The sequence below is a fragment of the Phyllostomus hastatus genome, unplaced genomic scaffold, assembly GCF_019186645.2.
Source record: "Phyllostomus hastatus isolate PE091 unplaced genomic scaffold, TTU_PhHast_1.1 phas_scaffold_555, whole genome shotgun sequence".
Classification (NCBI taxonomy): domain Eukaryota; kingdom Metazoa; phylum Chordata; class Mammalia; order Chiroptera; family Phyllostomidae; genus Phyllostomus; species Phyllostomus hastatus.
In genome coordinates, this window is record NW_025334036.1 from 13,010,384 (window position 1) to 13,037,354 (window position 26,971).

The 26,971-nt window shown below is 55.0% G+C and overlaps 1 protein-coding gene across 1 annotated transcript in view; it reads right to left on the reverse strand.

Annotated features, from left to right (window-relative positions):
- Window positions 1–2,205: 2,205 nt before the first annotated feature.
- The window catches only part of ATP10A (ATPase phospholipid transporting 10A (putative)), a 101,580-nt gene continuing 76,814 nt past the window's right edge, over window positions 2,206–26,971 (reverse strand). Inside the window, 14 exon segments of the mRNA XM_045825045.1 lie at window positions 2,206–2,562; window positions 2,565–3,052; window positions 3,196–3,383; window positions 3,975–4,079; window positions 4,156–4,236; window positions 6,610–6,810; window positions 10,415–10,540; window positions 12,375–12,451; window positions 15,132–15,462; window positions 17,394–17,578; window positions 18,248–18,374; window positions 18,535–18,638; window positions 24,427–25,003; window positions 25,849–26,043. Coding sequence (XP_045681001.1) covers window positions 2,402–2,562; window positions 2,565–3,052; window positions 3,196–3,383; window positions 3,975–4,079; window positions 4,156–4,236; window positions 6,610–6,810; window positions 10,415–10,540; window positions 12,375–12,451; window positions 15,132–15,462; window positions 17,394–17,578; window positions 18,248–18,374; window positions 18,535–18,638; window positions 24,427–25,003; window positions 25,849–26,043 — 2,946 coding nt within the window. The 3' untranslated portion in view covers window positions 2,206–2,401.

Below are 26,971 nucleotides of genomic sequence, written 5' to 3' on the forward strand. Positions count from 1 at the left end.
CTTGTGCCTTCCTGGCCCGTACCTGCCGGGGTTCTTCGAGGTTGGGGGGCAGAGCCTTTGGAGGGTCTGTCTTGCCCTTTGTGACTGTCACCCAGGCAACGGCTGGCAGCCCCTGGCTTGCCGCCTTGGCTCATTTTGGTGGTCGCCACCATGGAAAGTCTCAGGAATAGTAAGTGCTTAAAATAACGAGAGCTCTTTCCCTGGTATTTAAAGAAGGGAGGTGGGCAGCCACGCTTCTCTCTGTGCGTCCTTGTGCGAAATGCAGCATTTATGTTCCTCGGGATCCTCAGCCTTCTCGCAGCAGCCCAGCCGCTCCGTCAGAGCACAGAGCTGTCCTGAAGTCGCCTTCCCGCGCAGGTGCAGAGGGAGCTGGCGGGGGCGTGACGGTCCACCGGGCGTGGCGTCTTCAGCTTGCACTTCAGTGACATCACAAGCACCAGCAGCACTGTGTTTTAGCCTGAATGCAAGGACAGGGAGGTCACGTGTCCCCGAGATGTCCGTCTTTAGTAGACTGATGAAAAAAAACACACGCAGTGACCAATTGGCCTCAGCACATTTCCCCCAGCCTGGGACGCTCTCCGTGGAAGCTGTGGAGTTTGTGCTTATGAGCCCTGATGCATCAGCAAGTCTGGAGGGCAAAGAGGAGGAGGCAGGTGGCCCCCAGGGCTGCTGCGGCACGGCTGTCTCTGACTCGGGGTCAGGACTTGAGAATGTTCTCCAGAGAAACAACTGCAGCCAAGTGCACCCCCAAAGCCCAGGTTCTGGGTCACAGACCCTGAGCTGTCATACAGAGTGGAGTCCAGGAAGAGGAAGAAGCTGGTTGAGTATCTCTACACAACTCGCATGCCTCCCAGTGGGTGGACTTTTGTTTAAAATAACAACTGATGAAGCCCTGGCTGGACAGGTCAGCTGGTTAGAGTATAGTCTCGATCCACGCCATGGTTGCAGGTTCGATCCCCGGTCAGGGCACATATTGGAATCAACCAATGAATGCATCAATGAGTGGAACAACAAATCCATGTTTCTCCCTCTCTTTAAAAAAATCAATAAAAAAGTTAAAATAACAAGTGATGATCTCAAATTAGAGACATACTAACCCTGGCGTTGGCCAGTTCTCCTTAAAACTCATGACTTCACCTTAGAAGTATAATGACTTAACCTCAACTGCCTGAACATTTTTGCATTTCTCTGTATATGGATTATTTGCTGGAGCTAGTGTATCATGTGTCATTTATTATTATTATTGTTAATGATCATTTCTTGTTACTTTAAAAGGCAAGGTGCAGAGTAAAAAATCTCTAAAATTAAAAACCAACCACTTATATTTTATTTTATTTATTTGTAGAGAATGGGGAAAGGAGGGAGGAAGAGAGAGAAACTCTCACACACCCCCTACTGGGGACCTGGTCTACAACCCAGGCAAGCACCCTGACTGGGAATCGAACCGGTGACCCTTTGGTTCGCCCGCCGGCACTCAACTCACTGAACCACACCAGCCTGGGCAAAAACTCAACCACTTCTAAAATTATTGGCTTGGAAATATTAATTTCAGTGGCAGAAAAAGAACTTGCTGGGGGTATCACAGAATTGGTCTTGCAGAGAGCACAAAAGACCAATTGAGGGTGGCCTGCGGCTTCAGAACGAGGCCATTCCTGCCAGGCGCCTGAAAGGCCGAGCCTTGAGGACACACCCTGGGGTGCTCAGACATGGTCTGTTGGGTCACGCAGTCACAATGTCACACAGCAGCAGACGGGACACGCTCTCTCTACAAGGTGAAGCTTGTTTATTGCTTGTGATGATTCTGACAGGCCAGACCCCGCGTAGGGGCTGGGGCACCGCCAAGGCGATCTTTACGAAATGCCTGTGTAGGATTGGACGTGGCAGTGAACTTCATCCAGGCGTTTCGTCTTGTTTTTGAGGTCACACTTTCCCTTTTGTGGGTGACCGGGAGCCCCCACCCTTCCAACTGTGGAGACTGAGGATGGACTGCAGGGGACCTGCTGCAGGGGACCTGCTGCCGGGGTCACGAGCTGGCCCCGTCCCCTCCCCCTACTGCTGTGCACGCCCGCCCGGCGACCCCGCCTGTGCCCGCCCTCACACGCGAGAGCAGCCGAGGTCACACCTGAGGAACTGACCCAATCACACCGCATTTTCTCACAAAATGAGATGGGAAACAATAATAAATCTAAACACACTTTTCAAGGGTCACTCTTTCAACTTTTATATACGATAAAGCTCTGAGTTTTCTTTTTCAATATATTCTACTTAGAACTTTTAAAAAATAAACTTTTTTTTTTTTTGGTACCTCTCGTTTCCGGCACGAGCCCTGGAAACATATAAAATACATCTCAGTAGAACTCCTCTGTGCAAATAAGAAACATAAATAAAATTAGTATCTATGTTATTTTAAAAAAGGCCATTTTACGGTTTTCGCCATCCCGGACGAGGCCCCTAGAAGTAGTCGGTGGCCTGCCTGCCTAAGCCGCACAGGTCCTGGTGGTCCGGAGGCGGGGGCCTGGGCAGGAACTCGGCCTCCCGCTTGTCCGTCTGTAAACCGCTCCGGGAGAACTGGAAGACGCTTCCCAGGCCGTTGACCAGAGACAGGGAGGAAATCCAGTTGAGCGAGCTGAGGTTGGAGAGGCTGAAGATGGATGAGAGGGCAGCTGCCCTGCTGGTGCTGGGGGGTTTCGTCTTGGGGTCCCCAAGACACGTTCCCACAGCGGCCTCCGGGGGCCCGGAGGACCCCGAGGCCTGACCGTCCAATGCGCCCCTCAAAGGCACGCTCACGTGCGTCGAGCTGGCCTCCCCGCTGGCCTCTGGGGAGCTGAGGGGCCAAGCTGTGTGCCAAGACCCCTGTGGGGTGCAGTTCTGGGAGACGGGCCCCGAGACGCTGATGCAACTCTGCTCTGAGGGTTCAGGCCTCGCTTCTCCCGGGAGGGGTCCCTGAGTCTCTTGGGAAGCGCCGAGTTTCCTGGGGGACCTCTTGGCCAACTGGCGAGCCAGCTGAAGCTGGGTGGGAAACAGGCTCCCTTGCAGGGCTTTGAAAAACAGCCTGGAAAGAGAATGCAGTCAGTCCCCGCTGTGGGGTTTGGCCTCGGAGGAGCTTTCTGAGATTGGAGGGGGGACGAACACATAGCTGTGAAAACGCCCCCCAAGCTCCTGGAGGACTCGGGGGGCAGCATCCCTGACACCCACCTGGGCAGCAGCGCGGTGACCGGTGCTATGAGGCAAGTCAAGTAGAACACGGGGTCGCCCACAAGCGTCTGCATGGTCCAGTACGGGTTGGACGGAGGGTAGCATGTCGCACAGGAGGCGTTGTAGATGAAAGCCACGGAGAAGAACAGGAGGGCGCTGAAGCCACAAGCTGTCCAGTTGAGCCAGGTCTGGTGGGGAGAGGGGAAAGAAACAGCAGGTCGTCAGTGGCTATGCCCGCCACCGCCCTGGGCAGGGCTGTCTGACCTTGTGGCGTCTGCGCCACACTGGAAGAAGAGTTGTCGTCTTGGGCCACACATTAAATACAATGCGACACAGAATCACACAAAAAATCTCATGTTTTAGGTAAATTTACTATTTTGTGTTGGGCCGCATTCACAGCCATCCTGGGCTGCATGCAGCCCACAGGCCTTGGGTTGGACACCCCTTGGAATCTAAGGGCTTATTGGAAACAGGGGGACTGGGGACCAGGTGGCGGAGCGGCCTGGGAGCCTGAGGACCAGCCTGGACACAGGTGGGGAGACGGAAGTCAGGGCGTCGGGGGAAGAAGAGCACGTGGTTAAGTAGGGGAAAGGGCAGGAGGGAGCTGCAGGCTGCCCAGGAGTGCAGGGCGCGGGCTGCAGCGGGGGCACCAGGTGCATGGCCCGCCTGTGGATCGATCTCCTTTCTTGCCCCAGGGAGGCCGGCTTCACAGTCCCGTTGGCTCAGAACCTCCCAGATCTCTCGGACCCGTGTGGCTGTGACGGGCCTGGAGCGCTTACCCAGGTCTTGGTCTCAATGCCCAGGTGCAGCAGGAAGGTGAAGAGGGCGATGGCGGTGATGGGTGTGCCCCAGGTGAAGACGTCCACGTCTGAGTCATAGTAGGCCTGAAAGACAGTGGCGTCCTGGGTCTGCGGGTCACCGAGAGAGCTGGGGGGGCGATGGTGCCAGGCGCCAACTTACCAGGTAGGGGATGAAAAAGCAAACCAGGCTCTGGAAGGCGGCGTCGGCCATGTTTAACCAGAAGGTCTGGGGCCCGTATTCCTGAGACACAAGAACAGGCGGTGGTTACAGGCGAGTCTGCGCCTCGGCAGACCTTCCCCCTGCGGACAGTAGGGGCGTCCCCTCCAAATCTGAGTTCTGCTCCTCCTTTGTCAACATTTTTCCTCCCTAAGATTCTTTCTTTAAAAAAAATTTTTAAATTCTCATCTGAGGATATGTTTTTTATTGATCTCAGAGAGAAAGAAACATTGATGTAAGAGAGAAATATCTTCCCAATGTGCCCCAAAACCTATGTATGTGCCCTGACCGGGAATCGAACTCATAACCTTTTGGTGCACAGGATGATGATGCTCCAACCAACTGAGCCACACTAGCCAGGGCTCCCCTATGTTTCTTAAAAGTGATCTCTTAGAATTTGTTCATGGGAGTTTCCTAATGTCAAAATCGCAAAGCTGGACACCCAGAGCAAAAATGACCTTGATTATGGACTCAATGCATCTTCATTTGTCTGGGTGACAGCATGGACTTGACCCTGTGAGTTCCAGAGCAGACACAAGGGGCATGTCCTGAGCACTTGGGAAGGCGCCGGCTGCGTCCTTCCTGTTGGCCTAAGTCCACAGGACCCACTTCCCCCGTCCTGGTCCCACAGTGGGGCAGACAAGGCCCAGCCGAGTACAGGAATTCCCCCAGATGACAGGTACACGCAGGGGTCATCCTCATCTGCCTGCCGTGAGTCGTCCCCACCCCGTGCTGCCGACTTCCGCGGGAACCCACCACGGTCAACAGAGGTGACCAGGGGAAGTCAGTTGGTTCCTAAACAGATTCTGAACTAGAGACGGTTGGGGGCGCTGTGGAGCCCCATTCCCTCTGCACACTCGTGATCCTTCCAGCCAGCTGATGAGCAGCCCTTGCAAGGCTCACTCTGTTGGCTGGCGAGGAGTAGCTGGTAATTAGCGCGTCGATCCATGTGGCGTATTTACGTGCATTTACATCTGTTTGTATTCACTGGCTCTTTCAACAGTTTCCCTGTGGGTTTGTCTTCTTGTGAATTCCCTTGCAAAATAAGTCCCATTTTGGAGGGGTTGTTTGAGGAAAAAATCCCCGCTCAGGCACCAGCTATCACGGTGATTGACTTAGATTCCTTAACAATAAAATCAGGCAGAGCCCTGGCGGGCGTGGCTCAGTTGCCGGGCGGGAGGGTTTGCTGGTTAGATTCCCGCCTGGGACTCGTGCCTGGGTTGCAGGTGGGGGGGCCCGGGTTGGGAGCCTGCAAGAGGCAACTTCAAATTTCTCCCCCCCCTCTTTCCCGTTGTCTAAAAAATAAATGGGCAATATATCTAAAACAAACAAACAAACAAACAAACAAACAAACAAACAATCACGATCAGTTGGGAAGTCCCGAGCTAAAATCACAGCTGTTCTTCTGGAGTCCATTTGACTGGAAACTCTAGTGCGGAGATAGTTTTTACCCTATTATACTTAAAAAAAAACCCTCCTTTTTAGCAAAAGTTTTACTGAGGCCAATATACAAATACTGCATACATTCAACGTACACTTCTCGATGAGTCTGGACGCACGCACAAACCCAACACCACCACCATGCCAATCACCTTGTTTCACCAATCACAAAGCACAGTCAAGTGGACAGAATTCATTCTCTCCTCTCATTGGTCGGATTCTAGACGTGGGCGGAAAGGGGCCCCACGCTAAGCCCTAGCTGCTCAGGGGAGGCCTGCGGCAGGCTGGCCTCGCAAACCCGGAGACCTAATGGGACCGCATAGGATGGTCTGAAATGAAAACTTACTAAAAGCAGTTTATGGCAGGTAGTCATGCCCCAGGCTGGAATCTCCCCTGGCAAAGGTCAATCTTTACCTTAACCCAGCCCTCTACTGCTTTTTGCACCTACAATGACAAACCTTTGGAACGTCAGGGTAGCGTCCCTTTTCCGGACCCCTCGGGGCACAGCCACCTCACCAGAGGGAGACCACAAGTCCCCTCGCTGTAATTATTATCGCATTTATTGTTGACTAGTAACTGTTCTGTGCCCACCTGTGTTGAAGTCAAGGGTGTGTCCATCATTTCACTTTTTACCCAATCCCGGAAGCTTCCCCTCTGCTTTGTCCCGCCTCCCTACTCTATCACCCAATGGCCTTCACGTAACCCTCTTCTGCCTCCACGGCTGATTCTACGTACAAAATAAGGTGCAAAACTGTCCTTCTCTGGAGCATTTTCTCAACTCCTCGAGGTTTTTCTTCCTTGCAGCTGCCGTCAGTTTGACTCAAATAAAAATTCCCTATGGATCTGTTTGATGACACAGACCCTGAAGAACTGGTCCCAGGGAGGCCCGGGGACTCGCGCTTTCCAGAAAGTGAACGAACGGCGGCGGGAGTGGGGGGCGGGGCGGGAGGAGCTCACCTCCCGGTTCTGGCCGCTCCGGTAGAGCTGCGGCTCCGTCAGCAGCACGTGCGCCGGCACGTCCTTGTCCAGCACCCCAGTCACGAGCTGGGGGAGCGACGAGAAGAGCAGGTTAAAGAAGATCAGATACCACTGGTCGATCATGGTGGACGCGGAGAAGCCGCAGTAGAACTGGAACCAAAACAGGAGGCACACGAACATCTGAAACGAAGAGAGGAGGAAGGGGACCGGGCAATTCCCAGACGCCCTTGTGGAGTCTCATCCGAGGGGCCTGAGGGTCGGCAGGGCCTGACCGCAAAGGCTGAATTGATGGGCAGTGGCTTCCTCCAAGGCAGCTGTAACTCGGCACCCTCGGTACCCCCTCTTCCTCTTCCAGGGCCCACTGCGTGCCCCTTCCTTGAGCACAAGGGGTGGGCCGTGGGCACCAGGAATTCCCAGGAGTGGCCCTCGGAGCACTGAGTCCTTGCGACAGAAAAGCCACAAGTCACTCATTCACTGAAAAGCAAACGAAGGTCTGGCCAGGTCTGGCTGGGATCGCTCCTACTTGCAGGGGACCACGGGAGTCACCCTCGGCTTTTTCCCTCATACCCCTCCTCCGTGGTCCCAAACTGAATCTGCCTGTGCCACATTCCCGAGATGCTGCCTCCCTCTGCAGGGACATACCCTTGGGATGAGGAAGAGCGAGTAACCATTGACTCCCGTTGTGGGGACACCCTCACAGGCACGGCAGCAAAGTCGATGACAGCAATGTGGCTGACCGCGACCGAGCGCTGGCACCCAATGCGCCCTCACCTGGCGGGTGAGCTGTAGGCATTATAGCTGGTCCTTACGCTCCCCCACCCCCTGGCTTTGCCAGCAGGAAAGTGGAGGTTGGGGAGCCTCCACAGCCCCCTCCAGCCCACGCTCAGCAGAGGAAGGCTTGGGCGGGTCTCTTCCCACCTCTGCCTGACCACTGAACGCCAGGGGCCTGATGCTTTTATATGAGGGGCTTGCACGGCCGTCCAGCAATTGCAAAGCATTCCTACCGCGATGGACTGCGCAGCAGGGCCCAGTCACTGGACCTCTCCTGCTTTGGCGTCCCTGTCCATGGATGGGGCACAGAGCAGCGCCCCTTGGCCACGGGGCTGCCGTGAGGGGTAACAAGCAAGTACATTTAAATTAAAGGCCTCAGAGAACCCCTTGCCCCCAGTGGGAGCTGACCTGCGTTCTCTGTTCTTACTGTTAACAGTGCCGTCATTTCCTTGGAGGCTCTGCAGGGCCATGTGGTCCCCCCCCCCCATGCCCCAGGTTCAGAGAAAAGGAAATTGAGGTCCCTCATCTTAAATGATGCGACTGTGGCCACTGTATGGATAGCACACCCAATCTGTTCCACCGCTGGTGGGGCCTGGCCTGGAGGGCGGGACCTAGCCCAAGAGGGAGGGGCCATGGTGCAAGGAAATCTTTGGCTGGCCACCCCAGATCACGGCCTGGGCTTTGGTCTGGGGCTGCCACCGCCTACTCTGTTGGCCTTGACTCAGTCACTCCACCTCTCTGAGCTTCCGCGTGCTGACCAGACACCCTGAGGGCCTGCCCTGAAGGTCAGACAACAGGACAGCCTGTGTGTGGAAGTGACCAACCACGACTCACACCACCTGAGCCCTGGTCCCACCTATGATGGGATGCACCTTCCCTTCCACACTGAAGACCGACAGACACGTGGCCTTCTCACCGACTTTCTCCCTGGCCTCACTCCCACGCCAGCCTTTCTCCCACCCACAGCCACAGGCTCAGCGGCCCCGCGAGTCATCAGTGAGCAAGCTGTGCTGAGAGAAAGAAGAAAAAGTACCAAGGTAATCGAGATTTTTCTTTCCTGCGGTACCAGGAGCACTCTTCCCAAACCTCTGTTGCTATGGAAACTTCTCTTGATTCGAAAGGAAGGCTGACTTGTCCCTGAAACAAGTGAATTCCCTCACTTTGGGAGGCACACTGATTATCCTTGAACTTCTCAAGTAGATCAAGTGCTTGTTAACAGAGGCCTTGCGTCATACGAGGAATAAAACAGGAGCGTTGTCCTTCCCGCCTGCCCCTGTGCCCTCCGTGAGGACAGCTCCCTCATGCCAGGCAGGCCCCCCCATCCTCATTTGCATCTGACAGCTGGCTGCCCTTCCCCGCAGTCTGGGCCACTTTCATTAGGAATCACGGAGTGCATGGCTCAACTCCCACATTCTGATTTGTTTTCGGATTAAGAAAACCCCAAATCCATCGACGGCCAACGACTTGCTCAAGACTGTAGAAATAATGAGCGACAGACACAGGTTGGGGTTCCACCCCCCAGCCCCACTCACCCTCACTCAAAGCACCCATCCCCCCCTTGGGAGCTAGGGACTCCGAGGTCTGCAACTGTGTGCGCGAGCCTCGGGAGTGTCATTGGGTAACGGCAGGACAGTTCTGCAGGCAGAGTCCCAGGCAGAAGCTAACTGGAATTTCCAGAACCCAGCCCATCCAGTTAGACATGCCCTGGTTGGTCCTGAACATCTGTACTCATTTGCTAGAAGACCTTTCAAAACATGGGTGAGTGCAGGGGAGAGCGTGCAGGGCAGAAGGAAGAGGGGAAATACAGGTCTAAACCTCCAGAACAAAGAGTTAAGAACATGAACAAGAGGTGAATGGATGGCAGTCTAGAGTGGGCGTGATGTTTTTCCTGGAATCAGAAAAATAAAATAAGAAATGGCCTTTCTGTGTATTGCACTTGATTTTTTCCCAGAAGACCACAGGATGGTCTCGGCACAGGCCCAGTAGCCTCCAGCCTACAGGGGCAGACCTGCGGGGCTGCCCGGGAAGGCCACGCCTCCTGTGAGTTTCCTTATTCTGTCTCCGGTTTGCCCGTTTGGCCGCAGAGATCAGGGCCTGGTGGTCAGGGAGCAGCTCCTCAGCAGACTGTCTGTCCCTCCTTACATGTGGAACAGGGTTCTGCACTGGCCATGTGTCCCTCTGCCCTGGGTGACCGTCTGCCCCGGGCTCAGTAACGCAGGGACTAGGAGCCACATGGTAGGACCAGCGCTCACTGGACCAGGCCCTGGAGTGCAGCCCCTGCAGAAAGAACTGACCCCCGCCAGCCCTGATGGGCACAACCTCACCGAAGGGTGCTCTTGGACTGAGCTGGCTGGAAGGGGGCAGCGTGACCAGACCCTGCGGGCAGCTCCCTTCCTACTTGAGCTAAGCCTGCACCCTGCCTGGGGCGTGCACTCCCAGCCCGCTGTGGGTGTGCTGGTCGACCTGACAGCAGTGGCGTGACTGAGCGCTCCCGAGCTGAATCCAGGACCGCCGGGCACACTGCTGCCAGTCCCCAACCCCCCCGCCTGCTCTGCAGAAAGCACTGACTAGGGCACTCCCGTCTGTGGTTACATCTTGGCCTGCTCCTGAGAAACACGTCACGGGGGCAGTTAGGAGCTTAGGAGGTAGAATTCTAGGGACTCGGGATGCACGTGGCCTTGGCTGTATTAGCCATGGGACCTGGTGCAGACCCCTGGACCTCAGGGTTACTCCACTTGTCGTTACAAAGCGAACATGCTCGAACGATCTATTTCCACAACCTTCTCCCTCTGAGATGCAGCCACTCGAGATGCATGTGCCCGAGAGACAGACGTCTGAGCTGAGAGGCCAGGTGAGGAGGTTCATTGGTGAAGTGCAAGGAGGATGGCACCCATGGGGGGCCGTGGGGTGGCCTCAGGCCAGCCTACTGGCCGCATTTGCAGAACGGTCTCCTAAGTCTCAGCTCAGGCCTTTGCAAACAGACGCTCAGAGACCAGTGGCGCCCGGTACCTACCGTGTTTTTGTAGAAGAAGTAGAGCACCATGCTGGCGAGCCGGGAGTAACACCAGTGCCCGTGGACAATCAAGAGTCTCTCGAGGTAGCGGAACCTGGGCACCGCGAAGTCGCTGGCCATCACTGCCTGGAAAGGGAGGGGACTTCCGTTACTGGGGGCCCCTCTTGCCAACGTCTGTCTTACCCCCCCCCCCACACACACACAAGGTGGAACACGGGTGGAGAAATCCAGTGTGTGTGACGGGCCAAGGCTCGTTTCGCTGGTCTCTCCCGTTATCTCCGTCGACTGAAGAAGGGTTCTGTTCCATCATGTCCTGTAGTTCAGGGGTGTCACTTTACAGGATTCATTTAAGATTTCAAATATATGTAACTAATGGGTTTAAAAAAAGTTTGCCTTTTATTTCCCATACTTTCTTTTTTAATTAAAAAGTTTTTTAAAAAAATTTTTATGTATTGATCTGAGAGAGAGAGAGAGAGAGAACCATTGATTTGTTGTTCTGCTTACTGATGCATTCATTGGTTGACTCTTATACGGGCCCTGACTGGGGACTGAACCCACATACGCCAGGACTGTGGGTTCAATCCCTAGTCTGGGCACATATGGGAGGCAATAGATCAATGTTTCTTTCCCTCTCTTTCTCTCTCTCAAAAAATCAATAACCAGCCCTCGCTGGCGTGGCTCAGTGGATTGAGTGCCAGCCTGCGAACCAAAAGGTTGCTGGTTCAATTCCCAGTCAGGGAACATGCCTGGGTTGTACACCAGGTTCCCAGTAGGGGGCGCATGAGAAACAACCCCACAGTGATATTTCTCTCCCTCTCTTTTTTCTCCTTCCTTTCCCTTCTCTCTAAAATAATTAAATAAAATCTTTTAAAAAATCAATAAACATTTCCTTGGGTGAGGATTAAAAGTCAGGGTGAAGGAACTATTTCATTCATTTGCTCAACTAATGTTTTCCCATGTCCCATTTTATGGCAGAAGAAACACACATAGGTGACCCAACACAGCAGCTCGTCAGATGGACTCAAGGGGGAGCCCCTGTGCCTCTGGCTCGGGACTTTGCGTCTGATTGCCATTTCCATGGCGGGTGAAGCTGGCGAGCCCAGCCCAGACCTGGTCCCAGTGCTTGGTCGACACACAGTGCCTGGCTGGCTGCATCCACGAAGGGCTCGGCCCTGCGGGAGAAGTGACTGAATGGAGGCCACACTCTGCTTTTTTAAAAGCAGCAGCCTGCATAGATTGTTCCTTGAAGTCTCCACCAAGTTCAACAATGCTGTGATTAGAAGTTAATCAAACATAGGAAATTGCTGAAATGACATCCAAAACATATCCTCACCAGAGGGCACGTTTATTGATCTGAGAGAGAGAGGAAGGGAGAGAGAGAGCCTCCCAAATGCACGCCGACTGGGAATCAAACCTGACCAAGGATTGAACCTGCGACCTTGTGATGTGTGGGATGACACTTCATCCCACAGAGCCACCCAGCCAGGGCCCAAAGCAGCACGTGTGTCACGAACTCATTTGTTCCACGTCTGGAGCATGGGTCAAGATGACAGGTGACAGAGGAGAAGGGCAGGGATGGCGTGTTGTGGGTCACGATGGCCGCATCCCACATCATGGTGACACCAGGCTCCAACCACAGCAGAGTCAGGTGGGTTTTCAGAGGGCGTTGCTCATGTGCAGGAACGTAAAAAATGCCACCTGAGGACAAGGCGTAACAGCCACAGAGAAGGCGGAGACTCACGCTGACCCTCGGTTCTCCTTACTTTGCAAAAGTATCTCCCGCACGTGGCTTCGTAAATATGGAGTCACCTGCACCTTATCCTTTACAACTGTCTTAGCAGAGGGTGAGCGCCAGTTGTGCTGAAGGCCAGTCCCTCCACTCTGCTGGACAGAGGCCCCTGGAAAGATGTGACAGTGAGCCGCAGGGTCACCCAGGACAGCGCCCCCCATGGGTCTTTACCTGCATGCCCTCCTGGCCTGAGATCCCCACGCCTACGTCGGCCACCTGGATCATGCTGACATCATTGGCCCCGTCTCCTAGAAACAGCACAGGCGGGGAGGATCGGTTGAGCTCAGACACACAGAATGAAATTGACCCGACGGACCTTCACGGGGGCCCCACTGGGCCGAGTCCCATGACAGGGTCCTGGGAAGAGCGAGGACGGGCTGTGGGGGAAGTGAGTCGGGCCATGGTGTGAGGTCTGGAACCACCAGCCATGCCAAGAGGGGCTTCGGAGAGCAGGCTGGAGTAGCTATCGTTTTATTCAGCATTCAGCCTGCACCACGGGCTCCTGAGTGGCTAGAGCTCTCCGCATGGTGTCTGGCCGTGCAAGATGCTCTCACCTGAACCAGCTTTATTTCCCAAACAGCCTCAGTCTTTATCACACAGATAGCATCTTGGGGATATCCCGGGACACACACCCCTGGGTGCTTCCCTACACTGAATGGAGCGCCAATCCTGCCCAGGACACGGTGGGGATCTTTTTTGCACCCTGACTCCCTGCGAGCTGAACAGCGCCATGCTCACCGCTGCACCCTCTGAGGGCCCCGTCAAGGTGAAGAACTGCTACTCACTCGGCCAAGGCGCTGCTGATAGGAAACGTTTAGCCACACAAGGCATGCATGAGAGCTGCTGGTGCTTCAGGGAGAGGCAAGCAGAGACTCTGTCATGGTCACTCAGTGATTGTGACCATTCTCCGAACAGGACACCGGGAGGGCCCAAGTCACAGAGTGCCAAGTTTCAAATACACAGTGGTGCAGGTACACGAAGTCCAAGTGACTCATCAAGTAGCCGGCCACCGGGCGTGTCTCTCCCGTGATTTTTCTATTCTTTATTGCTCTGGGCCCGACGTGGGTGATTCACCCGCGCTGATGGCACTGACATTCTGTGAAGCACTAACACTCGCTGCAGCTTTTCCCAGAATGTCCCATGCAAAGTGAGTGATAATGGATGGCACTGTTCTCTGTTATTAATCTTTGGTCACATGGATGCTTTGACTAATGTTCAGAGAAATGAGCTGACGTTTTTGTGGGTCCCTACTTTCTCTTTTGAAATTCTCTTTTACTTCTTTTCTGTTTATCCAGCCAAGGCTTTACCTGCATTTTCTTTTCTTTCTTTCAAAGTATTTTTAGAGAGAGAGGAAGGGAGCGAGAAAAACATCCACATGTGGTTGCCTCTCATGCACCCCCTACTGGGGACCTGGCTTGCAACCCAGGCGTGTGCCCTGACTGGGAATCAAACTGGTGACCCTTTGGTTCTCAGGTTAGCGCTCAATCCACTGAGCCACCCCAGCAAGGGCTGCATTTTCTTAAACTAACACCCCCATCCATGACTCGGTGGCTAAGCCTGGTACCCGCCAGGCTGTGCAAACGTGGTCTGTCATCCGAGGTACACACCAACCTTCCCTGCAGATGCTCTAAGGAGCAAAGGTTAGTGGAGAGGGTGCAGCCCCAGCCTGCAGACTCCTAGGCTCCTGCCTCTGACACTGCTCAGGGGTATCAGAAGGGCCCTCTGGGCACATGGGGATAAGGTGGTTCTGAGACAGTCTCTCTTGGGAGGAGCCACCTGCCTCCCCTACCGCCTGGGCCAGGGAGACACTCTGAGCTCACTGCTCAGGCCTGAGCCCTGCTCTCTCCCATCAGCAGCTGGGGAAGCGGGGAAGCCCTCAAGGTGTTCAGGGAAGGTCTCCATGACAACCACACTCAGGCCACACCCCACTTCAGACCCAGGCTCTCCACTAGCCTCAACTGTGCACGACAGGGAGGCCATCCCCATGTCAGCAAGGACAGCTGTCACAGACCTTTTGAGGAAAATACTCTAATTATCACAGATGGGGATGCTTTATTGCAGAGCCATCTCTCATCCAGGGGTGGGTTCTACATGCAGGAAAACCAAACAGATGCCTAGGGTCCCAGGGAGTCAGTCATCCTTTTCTCTAAGCAACCTGAGGCATTTCCCGGCCCTCACCAGCAGGTGGAGCTGCCGAGTCCCCAGGCCTGGCTGGAGGCTGGACCTGAACCTGATGTGGGTGGGGCTGCCACCCTGGGAGGAGGCAGGTGAGCATCAGGAAGAACAGAACCAGAGGGGAGCCTACAGGGCTCTCCCGGCCAACAGTCTGCAAAGAATGACCAGCGTCAGATGCACCATCCCTAAGGAAAGTCTTGTACACTTTAGCAGCTATTCCTACCTTAGGACGGATATATTTAACTAGATGCTTGTCTTGGAGCAGTCAGTCAAATTCAGTAGACAAGGGGCCATGGGGACTCCATCACCCCCAAGACTCTGGGTCCTTCTGGCAGGATGGAGTCGTGGCTGCCCAGTGACCAGACCCACCTGCAAAGACCTTTCTTCCAGAGTGGGCGTGGGCCGATGCTGGGCATGCAGTGTTCTCCACCGTGGCCGTGACCGCCAGGGACAGGTGGGTTGCTCACCGGCCTCCCAGGAAACAGCATGGCAAGCTCTGTCGTCTTCAACCTCGACTGTAGGACTGCCCTGACACGTGGCTACGACTGTGGCCACTACACATTTGTGGCTTTCTAATCTACGTGTCCTGTCTGCAAAGGCTGCTGCTTTACTGTTTTGGGGGTGACTTTCTAAACAGAACAAGAGCGAGGAAGCATTTTCCCATCTCACGGTGCCTCCTTATGGGATGGGCAGGAACTTCAGGAAGTGAAGAGAGGAAGCAGGTGCAGGAGATGGGCCGGCCTGCCCACTTACCTATGGCCAAGGTCATGGCCTTGAGCTTGCTTCTGACCAGCTTCACCACCATGCTCTTCTGCAGGGGTGTCGAGCGACAGCAAAGGACCGATCGGCACTGCTTCGCGAGGAAGAGAAACTTGTCCTCCAGGTTTTTGTCAAGGGCATAAGCCAGGCTCCTCCCATCGATCACGAGGCTCGGGCAGGGGCCAGAGGCGACGGGTTCGGCGGGCGGGCAGACCGGGGAGAAGAAGCCCACGCTCACGCTGCCCGAGGTCTTGTCCGGGGCGTGGCAGGGGCCCCTGGCCTGCACGTAGTGGAGGCACTGGTCCAGCAGGGCGGCGCACGCCTCCTGAAACGCACACAAGAGGACGGTGTGGTCAGCTCGGCCCCACCACAGCCCAAGTTACTCCCCCCGACCCCCAAACACATCTGGGGAACACGTCTGGGTCTGGTCTTCTCCGGGCACTAGGCGACAGGCTCTGCCCAGGTGCCCCGCTAAAACCAGGCTGCAGAGGATGGCTTCCCACACAGGAAAGAAGGAGCTGGTCTAGGGTTCCTATCAATTTCCACTTCTATGCACAGAGGGCAGGAAGGGGCTGCTTGCTTTGGGGGGCCGGGCCATGTTGCAGTGAAGTTGCCGGCCGGCGGGACTGAGGGAGCCCTCGCCGAGCCCCTCCTGTTTCCTGGGACAGCACAGAGCACAGGGCATGAGGTTCATTCTCGAAGCCTTTGCTACGACTGGCCCCAAAAGAAATGCGATGATCAGTGTTCTTCACAAACTTTCCTGTTGAGCAGGAAAATGAAGTTTTTAAAAAGAGGCATAATCCGGCCCTGGCTGGCGTAGCTCAGTGGATTGAGCTCGGGCTGTGAACCAAAGCATCGCAGGTTCGATTCCCAGTCAGGGCACATGCCTGGGATGCAGGCCGTGGCCCCCAGCAACCACACACTGATGTTTCTCTCTCTCTTTCTCCCTTCCTTCCCTCTCTAAAAATAAATAAATAAAATCTTAAAAAAAATAAAAAGAGGCATAATCCCTGAGACTTTTCACTGGCAATGTTCTTCCTGAACAGGATCTGAGTTCCAGAGTGAGCAGGAAGACCCCCTGGGGAGCCTGCGTGTCAGGGGTCAGGGGTGTAGCAGAGACAACCGTGTCCAGGAACAAACACAGAACTCGGGCAGCTCTGAGTCCCCTGCTTTGTGGCTGGGTTCCTGCCAGGCACCTCGGGGATCTAGTTGTGTTCAACACACACTTCTGGGGGGCCTTTTCCATTTAGAACAGTGAGGGAGAATGGAGGGGAAAAAGGCTGAGAAGGCCCAGCTGTTGGCCTGGGGTGAAAGGTGGGTGGCCAGTCACAGACACGTACAGCCTGGTGGCCACAGCCGGTCATGGGCCAGGGTGTGCAAGGGTGTCACCAGACGGTTCTGTGAGTCGTAGATGCTCCCTGCACACTCAGGGACTGACATTCAGAAATGGGACTGGCCCTGGCCGCTGTGGCTCAGGTAGGTGGGAGCCTCACTCTAAAACTGAAGGGTTGTGGGTTCGATCCCTGGTCCGGACACATATGTATGGCAACCCATTGATGCTTCTCTCTCATATCGATGTTTTTCTCTCTCCCTTCCTCTTTAAAAGCAATGGAAAACAGTGTCCTCCAGTGAAAATGAAAAAAAAAAATACATAAATGGGACGGGATGAAAACCCTCGTGCCCGAGACAGCCCACGCCATCCTGAGGATGTCGGCGCTGATGAATCTGCTGCCCCAGCTCCTTGTGACCTCAGGAAAAAAATCCTCTGACACCGCTGACCTGGACAGTGTGTCAGGAAAGAGCAGGCTGAACTCTGCGTGAATAACGCCCAGGTGGCCCTGGCTGGGTGGTGTCGTCCCAACACACCAAGGTTGCGTTTCCGACCCCGGTCAGGGCACGCACGAGAAGCAACCCGTGAGGGCATGAGTAAGTGGAGCAGCAAACTGACGTTTCTATCTCCCTTGCTCTCTCTGTAGAGTCAGTAAATACAAATTAGAAATAAAACAAAAGAAAAGAAAGCCGAGGTGGGTACCCCTTCGAGACTGAGAGACCCCAGTGGATTTTCTGAGGCCACGACAAGCTCGGGCTAAGTGCCGGAAACAACGCAGGCGGCAGGCGCAGGCGGAGGGCAGAGGGCAGCGGCTGGGCGCGCAGCAGCAGCCACAGAGGCTCCTGGAGCATTTCGCTGCGCTCCTCCCGGGGCCCTTGGTGTGCGGCTGCCGCAGGCCGAGGTGCGTGTCCCCGGAACACCCCTACCTGGGACTCAGCGTTCAGGGTGATGACCTCCTCGTCGTGGTCCAGCAGCTTGCAGGCGTAGGCGATGTTAACGGCCGTTTCCTGTTTGTCGCCGGTGAGAACCCAGATCTGCAGGCCGGCCTGCCGCAGTTTCGCTATGGTCTCGGGAACGCCGTCCTGCAGGCGGTCTTCGATCCCAGTGGCACCTGGGCAGAGGCGTGGCAGTGTGTGGGCCGGTCCTTCCTGGCCCCAGACCCCTACGGGCGAGGGGCCCCCACACACCGGCTGCCGCTCAACCTGCAGATGGGGACCTGCCTGGAGTTTGCCCCCTGTGGCTGCACACGTGGGGGAGGGGGTGGTCGGCTCGGGACAGCGGGGGACGCCATCAATGGCTGAGTCCAAGGGTGAGTTGGAAGCCCTGACCAGAGTCCTCTGCACCTGCAACTCTTCCTAACATGCAGCTGACTTTGAACTTCACAGACAACTTGGAAATACTCTTAAGATGTAAAATGTAGCCATTTCGGGGCTCAACCACAGTTTCTTTTTGTTTCCTGGGGTGGGGCTGGAGTGGACCCTTTTAAGCATCAGAGGTCGGGAAGCATGGCTTCTATTTCTGGTGCGAAAGCAGGCAAGTTGGGGGACAGGAGGAATGCCTGGAGGGGCACACAGGGAACCCCACAGAACTGGGCCATAGGGAGAGCATTCCATCAAGGATGGTCCCACCTGAGGGCTGTTCTAGCCTCAGGAGGCTCCTTAAGCGAGCCCAGTATGTGCAGAGATGCCGCTACTACCTAGAGCCAAGTCACCTCCCACTCCGGGGCCACCTCTACACACTCACACCCCGCCCGTGTAATGCGCATTCCCAGCGTCATTACCCAAGAGGTGCAGACCCGTCTCCAGGCGAATGGCCGACTGGAAGAGGAGCTCCTCACGGTTGTCCACAGAGGACTCGGCCTCCAAGTGGCCCTTCAGCCAGCAGGCGTACTCTTCCTGGCTCAGGACCTGCGCGAGACGGCCCGCTGAGCGCCGCGCCAGTGAGCGGTGAGCATGGGCCTCGCGGGGCCCCTGGGAGCGCGCACAGTCCCTGGGAGCGTGCGCGCGGGGCCCCTGGAAGCGCGCACGGCCCCTGGGAGCGCGCACGCCGGGCAGCGGCCCCACTCACCCGCTTGGCGATGCACAAGGTCCGCAGGCCTTCCACTGCGTAGAGGTTGAGGTAATTCTGGGTCTGGCTGCGGATTCGCTTTTGATGCCTCCCTCTGGCGTCATCTAGGTTGGAGCAGAGGCAGAAAGGGGAATGGGCAAGAAAACAGACCCCTGTGGGGAGGCCCCGGGGCCAGGCCGGGGCCTTGGGGGTCTACTTTTGCGCGGTGTCCTCTTTACTGATTTATTTAAAAATTAAAAAAATTTTATTTTCCAGCTACTGTTTACATTTAGTACTGTTTTGTAGTAGTTTCATGTGGGCTGCATAGTGGTTAGACAATCATATGCTTTACAAAGTGTTTCCCCTGCTATTCCCAGCGCCTGCCTGGCACCACACAGAGTTAATGACAATATTGTAGACTACATTCCCTGTGCTGCACTTTACATCCCCATGGCTTTTTTCTCTTTTTATCCTCACCTGAGGACACATTTTTTATTGCTTTTAGAGAGAGAGGAGGGGGGAGACACAGAGAGAGAGAGAGAAATATCCACGTGAGAGAGAAACGTTGATCGGTTGCCTCCTGTATGCGTCCCCACTGGGGATCGAACCCTCAACCTTTCAGTCTGCGGGACGACGTGACAACCAACTGAGCCACACCAGCCAGGGCAAGATGGTAACTTCTCTATGTTTAACCACAACCACAACAACAACAAACACAACTAAGAGATCAGCTGTTAGCTAGCTAGTGCGAGTTCTGCACACAGCCACCCTTGTCCGTTTTCCGTGGATAAAGACGAGAAACAGACAGACTCGCTGCTTATTCCGAAGGAGCGGATGTGCCCACCGAGAGCCTCGCCCCGCCCCCGCGGTGGAATCCGCAGCGGCGTGCGTCCTCTCCGGCCAACACCCAGGAGCTGGAAGTCAGAGGCTCTTTCTTCCCTCTGTGAGTGACAACAGTGCGTGGTGAGTGAGTGTGTCCTGGGGCCACGGGGTCATGAGGGGTCCTCACCGTTCTGCCTCACTCCAGCTGGCAGTGGGGCGGGTGGAATACTCCCAGAAACGCTCCCGCGAGCCAAGCCCGGCCGGGGCCGTGGCACTGATCAACACGCAGCCATGAAACAATGGTCCCGGGGGCTACCCGGGCTCCTTTCAACTCAGCCCGTCAGATCTGGAGCCAAGCCACACAGTCCAACTCAATGCTTGGTTGGGAAGGGCCCTTCCTGCACCCACAATAAGTCCCGCACAGTCCCAGAGTGCTTTGCTCCCCTGACGTATCCCGGGACACCAGTGTTCCAAAAGAGGGAAAGCCTGGCATCTTACACCTTGATTGGTTAACCCCAGCAATTTCTGGGTTCCCAAGCAATAAACACCCCTAAACCTCACATTTGGGGTGCAGAACCTGGGGCCCTGTCTCAGTGTTCTCACCCTCTGCAGAGCCTCCATAAATCTCCCTTTGCTTTTATCAGTGTCTCTGCTGTCAATTCTTCTTTTTAAAAAATTATTTATAGGGACTGAACCCCGCAACCCAGGCACATGCCCTAACTGGGAATTGAACCGGCGACCTTTTGCTTTGCAGGATGATTGATGCCCAGCCCACTGAGCCACACTGAGGTCAGGGCCCTGGTCTAAATTCTTCAATATCAGGAGACAAGAACCTAAACCTGTCGGTGACAGTGGCCTTGGGATTTTGCCCCCTCACTCCCCATTTGGCAGGAACTTCCCAGGAGCATCCTCGCACCGGAGCGGGCTCCCACCACCTCCAGTGGGGCCACTGGGGTTAGTTAGCTGTCTGGCTCACCACTTGTAAAGAGCACACGCTTTTCATACAACATTCACGGGAGAAGCTGTTATTCAAAAAAGAGTCTCATCAAAATGTGTGTGTTGGGCTGCTCCTAAATAGTGCTGCTTGAAATGAGACACTCACATGGACAAAAGCCCCATTGAGAGGGACCTGGTGTCATCTGTGCAGTCCCCTGAATGGAGGTGCATCTTCTTCCTGTTTATGAAAAATCGTCCTGCATAGAAAGTCCAGTTTCTACCCCTGGAATAGCCCTTGCATGTGTTTGCGTTGCAAGACAGAAATAAGATGCCCAAATATTGCACAGGGCGTACCTTTACTAAAAATATTAGCTGTTGTTTTTCTGAAATGTATATTTAACTGGACATTCAATGTATTTTCTTTGCTAAATCTGGCAACCCTACTAACCAGACGTGAGGAGGGCTGTTTGTTCCCAAGTCACCCCGTGACAGATGGGGCCTGGGAGCAATTACCCTGTGCCTCCCACACCCCGTCAAGGCACTGAAGATTGGTTCTTCAAGGCCAAATTTTTTTATATACCCAGCAGAGGTATACATATAGCAGGTAAACAAAGACACAGCATATCTGTGGCATTAAAATGTCATGGGGCAGCCCTGGCTGGGTAGCTCAGTTGGTTGGAACACCATCCTGATGCGCCAAAGTTGCAGGTTCAATCCCAGGTCAGGGCACATACAAGAAGCAACCCATGAATGTGTCAATAAGTGGAACAACAAATCGATGTATTCTCTCTCTCTCCCCCTCCCTCCCTACTTCTCTCTTTCTAAAATCAATTTATAAATGTCACAGGAGGACGGTTAAAAACAGAAAGTCTAAAAAGAATCTGTAATATTAAAAAAATACGGAGTTGGGGAAACAATGTACAAACAAACAGGCTGGAAATGGGACACGCTGCTCTCATTACTTTGCTTTAGGAATTTAAATTTCCTGAAGAGATCGAGAAGTCATCTTAACTGGATGACCATTTCCTCCTGGCGTTGTGACAACGTTGTTCTTCGCAGGTGAGGGTGACCTTATTTCAGATTCTGACTGTTCTTTGAGTAAAGGTGTGACTACCTGAGGGACTCTGAAATTTAAAATAATAACAAAAGCCAGGTGGCTCAGTTGGTTGGAGCATCTTCCTGTGCACCAAAAGGTTGCGGGTTCGATTCCCGGTCAGAACACGTACCTAGGTTGTGGGTTTCTATCCCAGTTGGGTGTGTACAGGAGGCAACCTATCAATGTTTCCTCTCTCTCTCTCTCTCTCTTTCCTTTCCTCTCTCCCAAATCAATGGCCCAGAGGCGGGAGGGGAAGGTCGCCTCAGGCAGTTGGAGCTATGCAGTGGCTAGAACATTCACCAGAACAAAGCTGCCCAAGGAGGAGAAGGTAGCTAGGCCCCTCGGACCCCAGCTGCCGTGGACGAAGGCTGGACCCACAGGCACCCATGCTGAGGCGTCTCTGTGCAGGCAGGGCCTTCATGGGCCTCAGGGCCCTGGGCGTTCCCCCAGAGAAAGATGTCCCGGCTACTCCTGATTTTAAGGCGTGCTTTGAAACTGTCCAAAGTGATATGCCCAATTCCTCTGTACTTTAGAAAAATGTATTTTTCTGTAGAAGCATCATCTCAGTAAGACGGTAAAGGAAGGAGGTGAGGTGTGTCCAGGGTTCAAGCAGGCTTTGACTGACCCGCTGGAGAGCAGCAACCCTGGAGGCCCATTAGGTGGCGCCCTGCTCCCCCTCGACTTGGGGGAGGGGCGTGCCTCGGAGACCACACACAGAGGCCCCTGTCCTCCCCCACAGCAAGGGGAAGGAGAGAAGGAAAAGGGACACAGCTTAGGCTTTACACCCACAGGACATCAGGCCCTGTGCCCGGGGCTTCCTGTGACGTCAGCGTCCTGATCTCCTTTCCACAGGGGGGAAACTGAGGCACAGACTGAGTGACTTGCCCAGGGCCGCCCACCCTGGGATTGGAACAGAGGTCTGTGAGTGCTGGGGGGGGTGGGCAGTGAAGCCCCTGCTTGCTACCTGATCTCACACGACTTCTGGGACCACGGCACACTCTCTCTAACACGGTCGAGTTCACCGGCTTAGTCTCCTTGTGTGTTTTTTGGTAAAAGTGCCGTGAGTGCTTGGAAGAAAACATGGTATTACGTCTGGCGGGTGACACTGCGTGCCTTCCTCACTGTATCACGTGCACACGGGCACAGCAGCTTGGCCGCCACGCTGCTTCCCAGGCACACGCAGCCTCCGCCCTTCACCCCTGCCCACCCCCAAGGTCAAAGGGGAAAGATTTTCAATACCGCCTGGTGTCCCTGTTGCCCAGCTCAAGGTGACCCCAAAGCCTTCCTACAGCCCCACTCTTGAGAAGCCGCTGGGATCTCTGAACTTCCTGCATCTTACATGGCCTGGAGTCTCCCCTGTGGCCTTCCCTGCGCAAACCTGCCAGAACCGCGCACGGCTGGGAGTTTCCCGGAGAAGGGCAGGGAGCCGCAACGACTGCTTGTTTTGAACTCTCCCCCTTCAACGGGCATCGTGACAGTTACAGAAACGCCTCTCCGGCCCCAGCCTGCACCTGGGACCCTGCCCGCCCGACTCTCACTGTTAAGAATTTCATTTGTGCTTCGCATACAAATTGGAGACTTTTTACTCACTCAAAAAGTGCAGAGCCAGCAAAGTTCAAGGGTGGCCACTGCTGCCTTCTCAGCGGCTGGCGTGTCCCTTGCAGAGCTCAGCAGGACTGCCCGCACCCCCCCACCACTAGGCCTTAAGAGGTAAAGTCTGAAACACCACGGTCCATTACCCTGTCTTTACTGCAAAACGGTGGAAGAGAACACGAATCGTCTTTTTTTTTTTTTTTTTTTGGCATTGGAGGAACTCTGCACCGCTAATTCTATAGCTGTTTCCCTTTCTGTGGGTGCAGAATCAGGTCTTCCAATGAAGAAGCCTCTTGGAACGCACCCTCAGCCCGTGCACTGGATCCCTGGCGCACCCTGGGGTAGCACCCCGCAGGTGTATGGATGCAAAACCCGGCCCTTTGGTGGGTTACCCCCGAGAGGCCATTCAAACTCTTTTTAGAGGCACCTCTGCGCCTTTAGGTGGGCGGACTTTGGGAGGTGACAGGTCTGTGATGGGGAAGGGTTTCAGTGGGCAGAGCCGCTCGGGCGCACTTTCCCACGGAGGCGTGGTCCCTGCCTTCCGAGTCAGGGGTCCCATGAGAGGGTGCCAGGAAGGAACCCTGTCCTGGAGCTCAGGAAGGGTGTGCACCCAGACTACAGGGCTCTGAGGCAGATCAGCTCCTACCAGAGCCGTTTCCACCACGAGGCGGCTCGGGAGGCCGTGGGGAGGCCGGAGCCAGGGTGGGTCCCCTCCGTTTGCCAGCCGCATCCTCACCTCCACCCGCTCTCTCCCCTACAGGTCGGGGGTTTACTGGGGGCCCAGGCCCCAGCCCCAGAGGCTTGCATATGCAAAGATCTGTGAGCCCTGCTCACGCAGGTCCCACTCTCCACACCAGTGGTTTCCGAGTCTTCCTCTTTCAGTCCCGAAGTCACGTGAGCCAAGATGGAGGGGCTCTCCCCAAACTCAGGACAGAAGGCCCAGCGGGGAGGCCGGTAGCCCCCACTCCCGAGGCCTCCACAGGGGGAGGGCCTGAGTCAGCTCCACACAGGGGCTAAAAACTGGCCAACACAGGACAGGAAGGAACCTTCCAGAACGGCTTGTCTAAACGTCCTCAACCTTCATTGTCCAGACTTGAAACCTGATACTAGGTCTCACCCGGTGACCCCCAACCCCTCTGTTCCAGGAGAGTTGCCCCCCAACACTGCAGTCTAGTCCCCAGGATATGAGGGGGGCAGGAGGCCGGCCTAATGGGTACGGCTTTAAGTGAACATTCAAGGGCCAGGCCTGATGGCTCGATTAGTTGGAGCGTTGCCACCCCTCCCCCCGCCCCCACACCATCAATGTTGGGAGTTCGATCCCCAGTTGGGTGCACACCAGGAACAACAAATGGATGCTTTTGTCTCACATCCATGCCTCTCTCTCTCCCTCCCCCCATGAAAATCGCTTCACCCGAGGAAGGGGCGGGGCCGGGGCTGATTTCTGGGACTCTGGGAGGGGCGGGTACCTGAGGAGCAGGGCACCAGCAGGTCCATGACCACCGAGTCGGCCCCCTTGGTGTAGACGTTGATCTCGTCGGTGAGCGGGTGCCGGATCACCACCGACATCCTCTTGCGGATGGAGTCGAAGCCCAGCGTGTGCAGGAGCTCGAAGGTCAGCCTGCCCAGGTGGGGCAGCTCCACCGCCACCTGGTCGTGCAGCCGGTCCACCAGCGCGCACTTGTAGGCGCGGGCGGCGTACACCAGCGCGGCCTCGTCGGGACTCTCCGCCTCATAGCGCAGCTCGGCCTCGGGCTCCCGCGAGGGGGCGCGCCCCGGGGCCCAGCCGTCCGCCTCGCTGCCACCGCCGCTGTAGTCCTTGCTGCCCGCGGCCCGGGCCGGCTGGTCCAGCCTCTCCTCCAGCCTGACCAGCGCACTGTCCGCGGATACGGAGGACAGGAAGCCGGACCCCGACCGGTGGTTGGACTTGCTGTTGCCCAGGTTCCCGGTGCTGCTACAGCTCGAGGCCAGGCGGCTGGGCGAGAACCTCCGCAGGAAGTCTTCTATGGTCTTCACCGGGGACTTCAGCTCGAACCTCACCCGCACCTGCAGGAGACAGGCAAGCCGTGTCCTCGCCAGGCCCCGCCCAGGCTGCCACAGGGCGCGCCTGTACTTCCCACCCCCCAAATTTTCGGGCGGACGATGAAACCCGCAACCCGGGCCAGCCTCTCTTTCTTGAGACCATCCTTTGGCCTCTTTCCTTAAAGGTAACACATGTGATCCTTTTAGGATGTGGTCGCCTGGGTCACCGCCCGCGAGACCTCGATGGACTCAGGGTGTGTGGCTGGTGGTGCCGGCTGTCCCCTTGCTTTGCAGAACAGCTCCGGAGGCACGGGCTCGTCATGGCCAGCCACCAAGTCCAGCCTTTCCCCTCCCCGCCACTTAACAAAAGACTGGTTTATACATTTCTCTGAATTACATCCACAAAAAGCTTCAACGCCCGAAGAACATTCCCAACTCCCAAAGAAACTTTCTAAACAAATGACAAGCCGCTCAGCTGGGTGGTGAAGTCAGGATTCCAGTCCAGGGGGCTTGTCCCAGAGTCTGGGTCCCCAGCCTGTCCTGACCTCTCTCTCCTCGGTCACGCTGGGACCTTGAGACTCTGGGTAGGTCATGTAGGACACCTACCCTTGTGCCCCGCCCCTCCTGTCCCGGGCTCAGGGGATGTCTGTCCTCTCCCACTTGGCCCCCAGCCTGGCACCTCACTGCTGCACTGCAGCCAGAGGACAGACAGCACTGCAAGGCCACCAGCTGGCTTGCCTGCCGGGAGCGCCCTGCTGTGTGCCCTTAACCGTGACAGAAGCTGCTGAGCTCCTGCAGGGAAGGAAAAGCCAGAAAACTGACAGCGTGCCCAAGGCCAAGGGCGTGGTGGGCTCTAGCGGGGCACTTGCCTTTTGCCGTGGCTGATCAGGGGACGTGACCACCACCGTGTTGCAGACGGTGAGCGCGATGAAGAAGTCGAACACGTCGGACAGCTCGGGCGACAGGCGGGCCAGCGGATGCTCCTGGTGCCTTGCAACGGCCAGACGCTTGTCACATTCGCTCACCTTCTCCAACAGCTTCGGGTCGGGCGTGATGTCCTTCTCCTGCAGGAGACCAGAGGCTGGCGGGTGAGTCTCACCCCGGGACCTACTACGTGTCTTCAGGGCTGACTAACTAAGGCACCTTGACTTTATTTATAAGCTGTAAACACGCCTTCATCTCACACGTACGCATGTCATTTTATAATGATAATTATGCATAATTTTAAGTGTGTAAGAATATATAACTTATAGGTGAAACAAAAAGCACATTCTTATATCAGGTATACATGTTCTTATCATATAGCAATACATCTAAGAATATATATTATTATAAAGTCACATATCTTACTCAGAAAGACTTGGAAATAACAGAGAAGAATAGAAAAAACTTAATAAATCTGTATCATACCACCTTATGGTAATTCAGGGTGGGGCAAAGTGGGTTGACAGTTGTGAGCATGCAAACAGAGGTATTTCTGCATTATTATTAATTATCATATTAATTTCCACACAAACTGTGAACCTACTTTTGCCCCACCCTGTACAAACTTTTGAAACTTGTGCTTTCTGTTTTCTTCCAGGCTCTTTTCTATACATTTACATTGCCCACCATCAAGATAGTTTATACAGCCCTGGCTGGTGTAGTTCAGTGGACCGAGTGCAGGCTGGGAACCAAAGGGTCGCTGGTTCGATTCCCAGTCAGGGCACATGCCTGGGTTGTGGACCAGCTCCTCAGTAGGGGGCGTGTGAGAGGCAACCACACATTCATGTTTCTCTCCCTCTCTTTCTCCTTCCCTTCCCCTCTCTTTCTAAAAATATGTAAGTAAAATCTTTAAAGAAAAATTGTATATATTCCTTTGGCTATATACCCGGAAGTGGTGATGTTGAACCTTATTTTACATTTTTATTTTTTTTAAATATTAAAAAAGTATTTTACCTATTTATTTTACAGAGATAGGAAGGGAGGGAGAAAGAGAGGGACAAAAACACC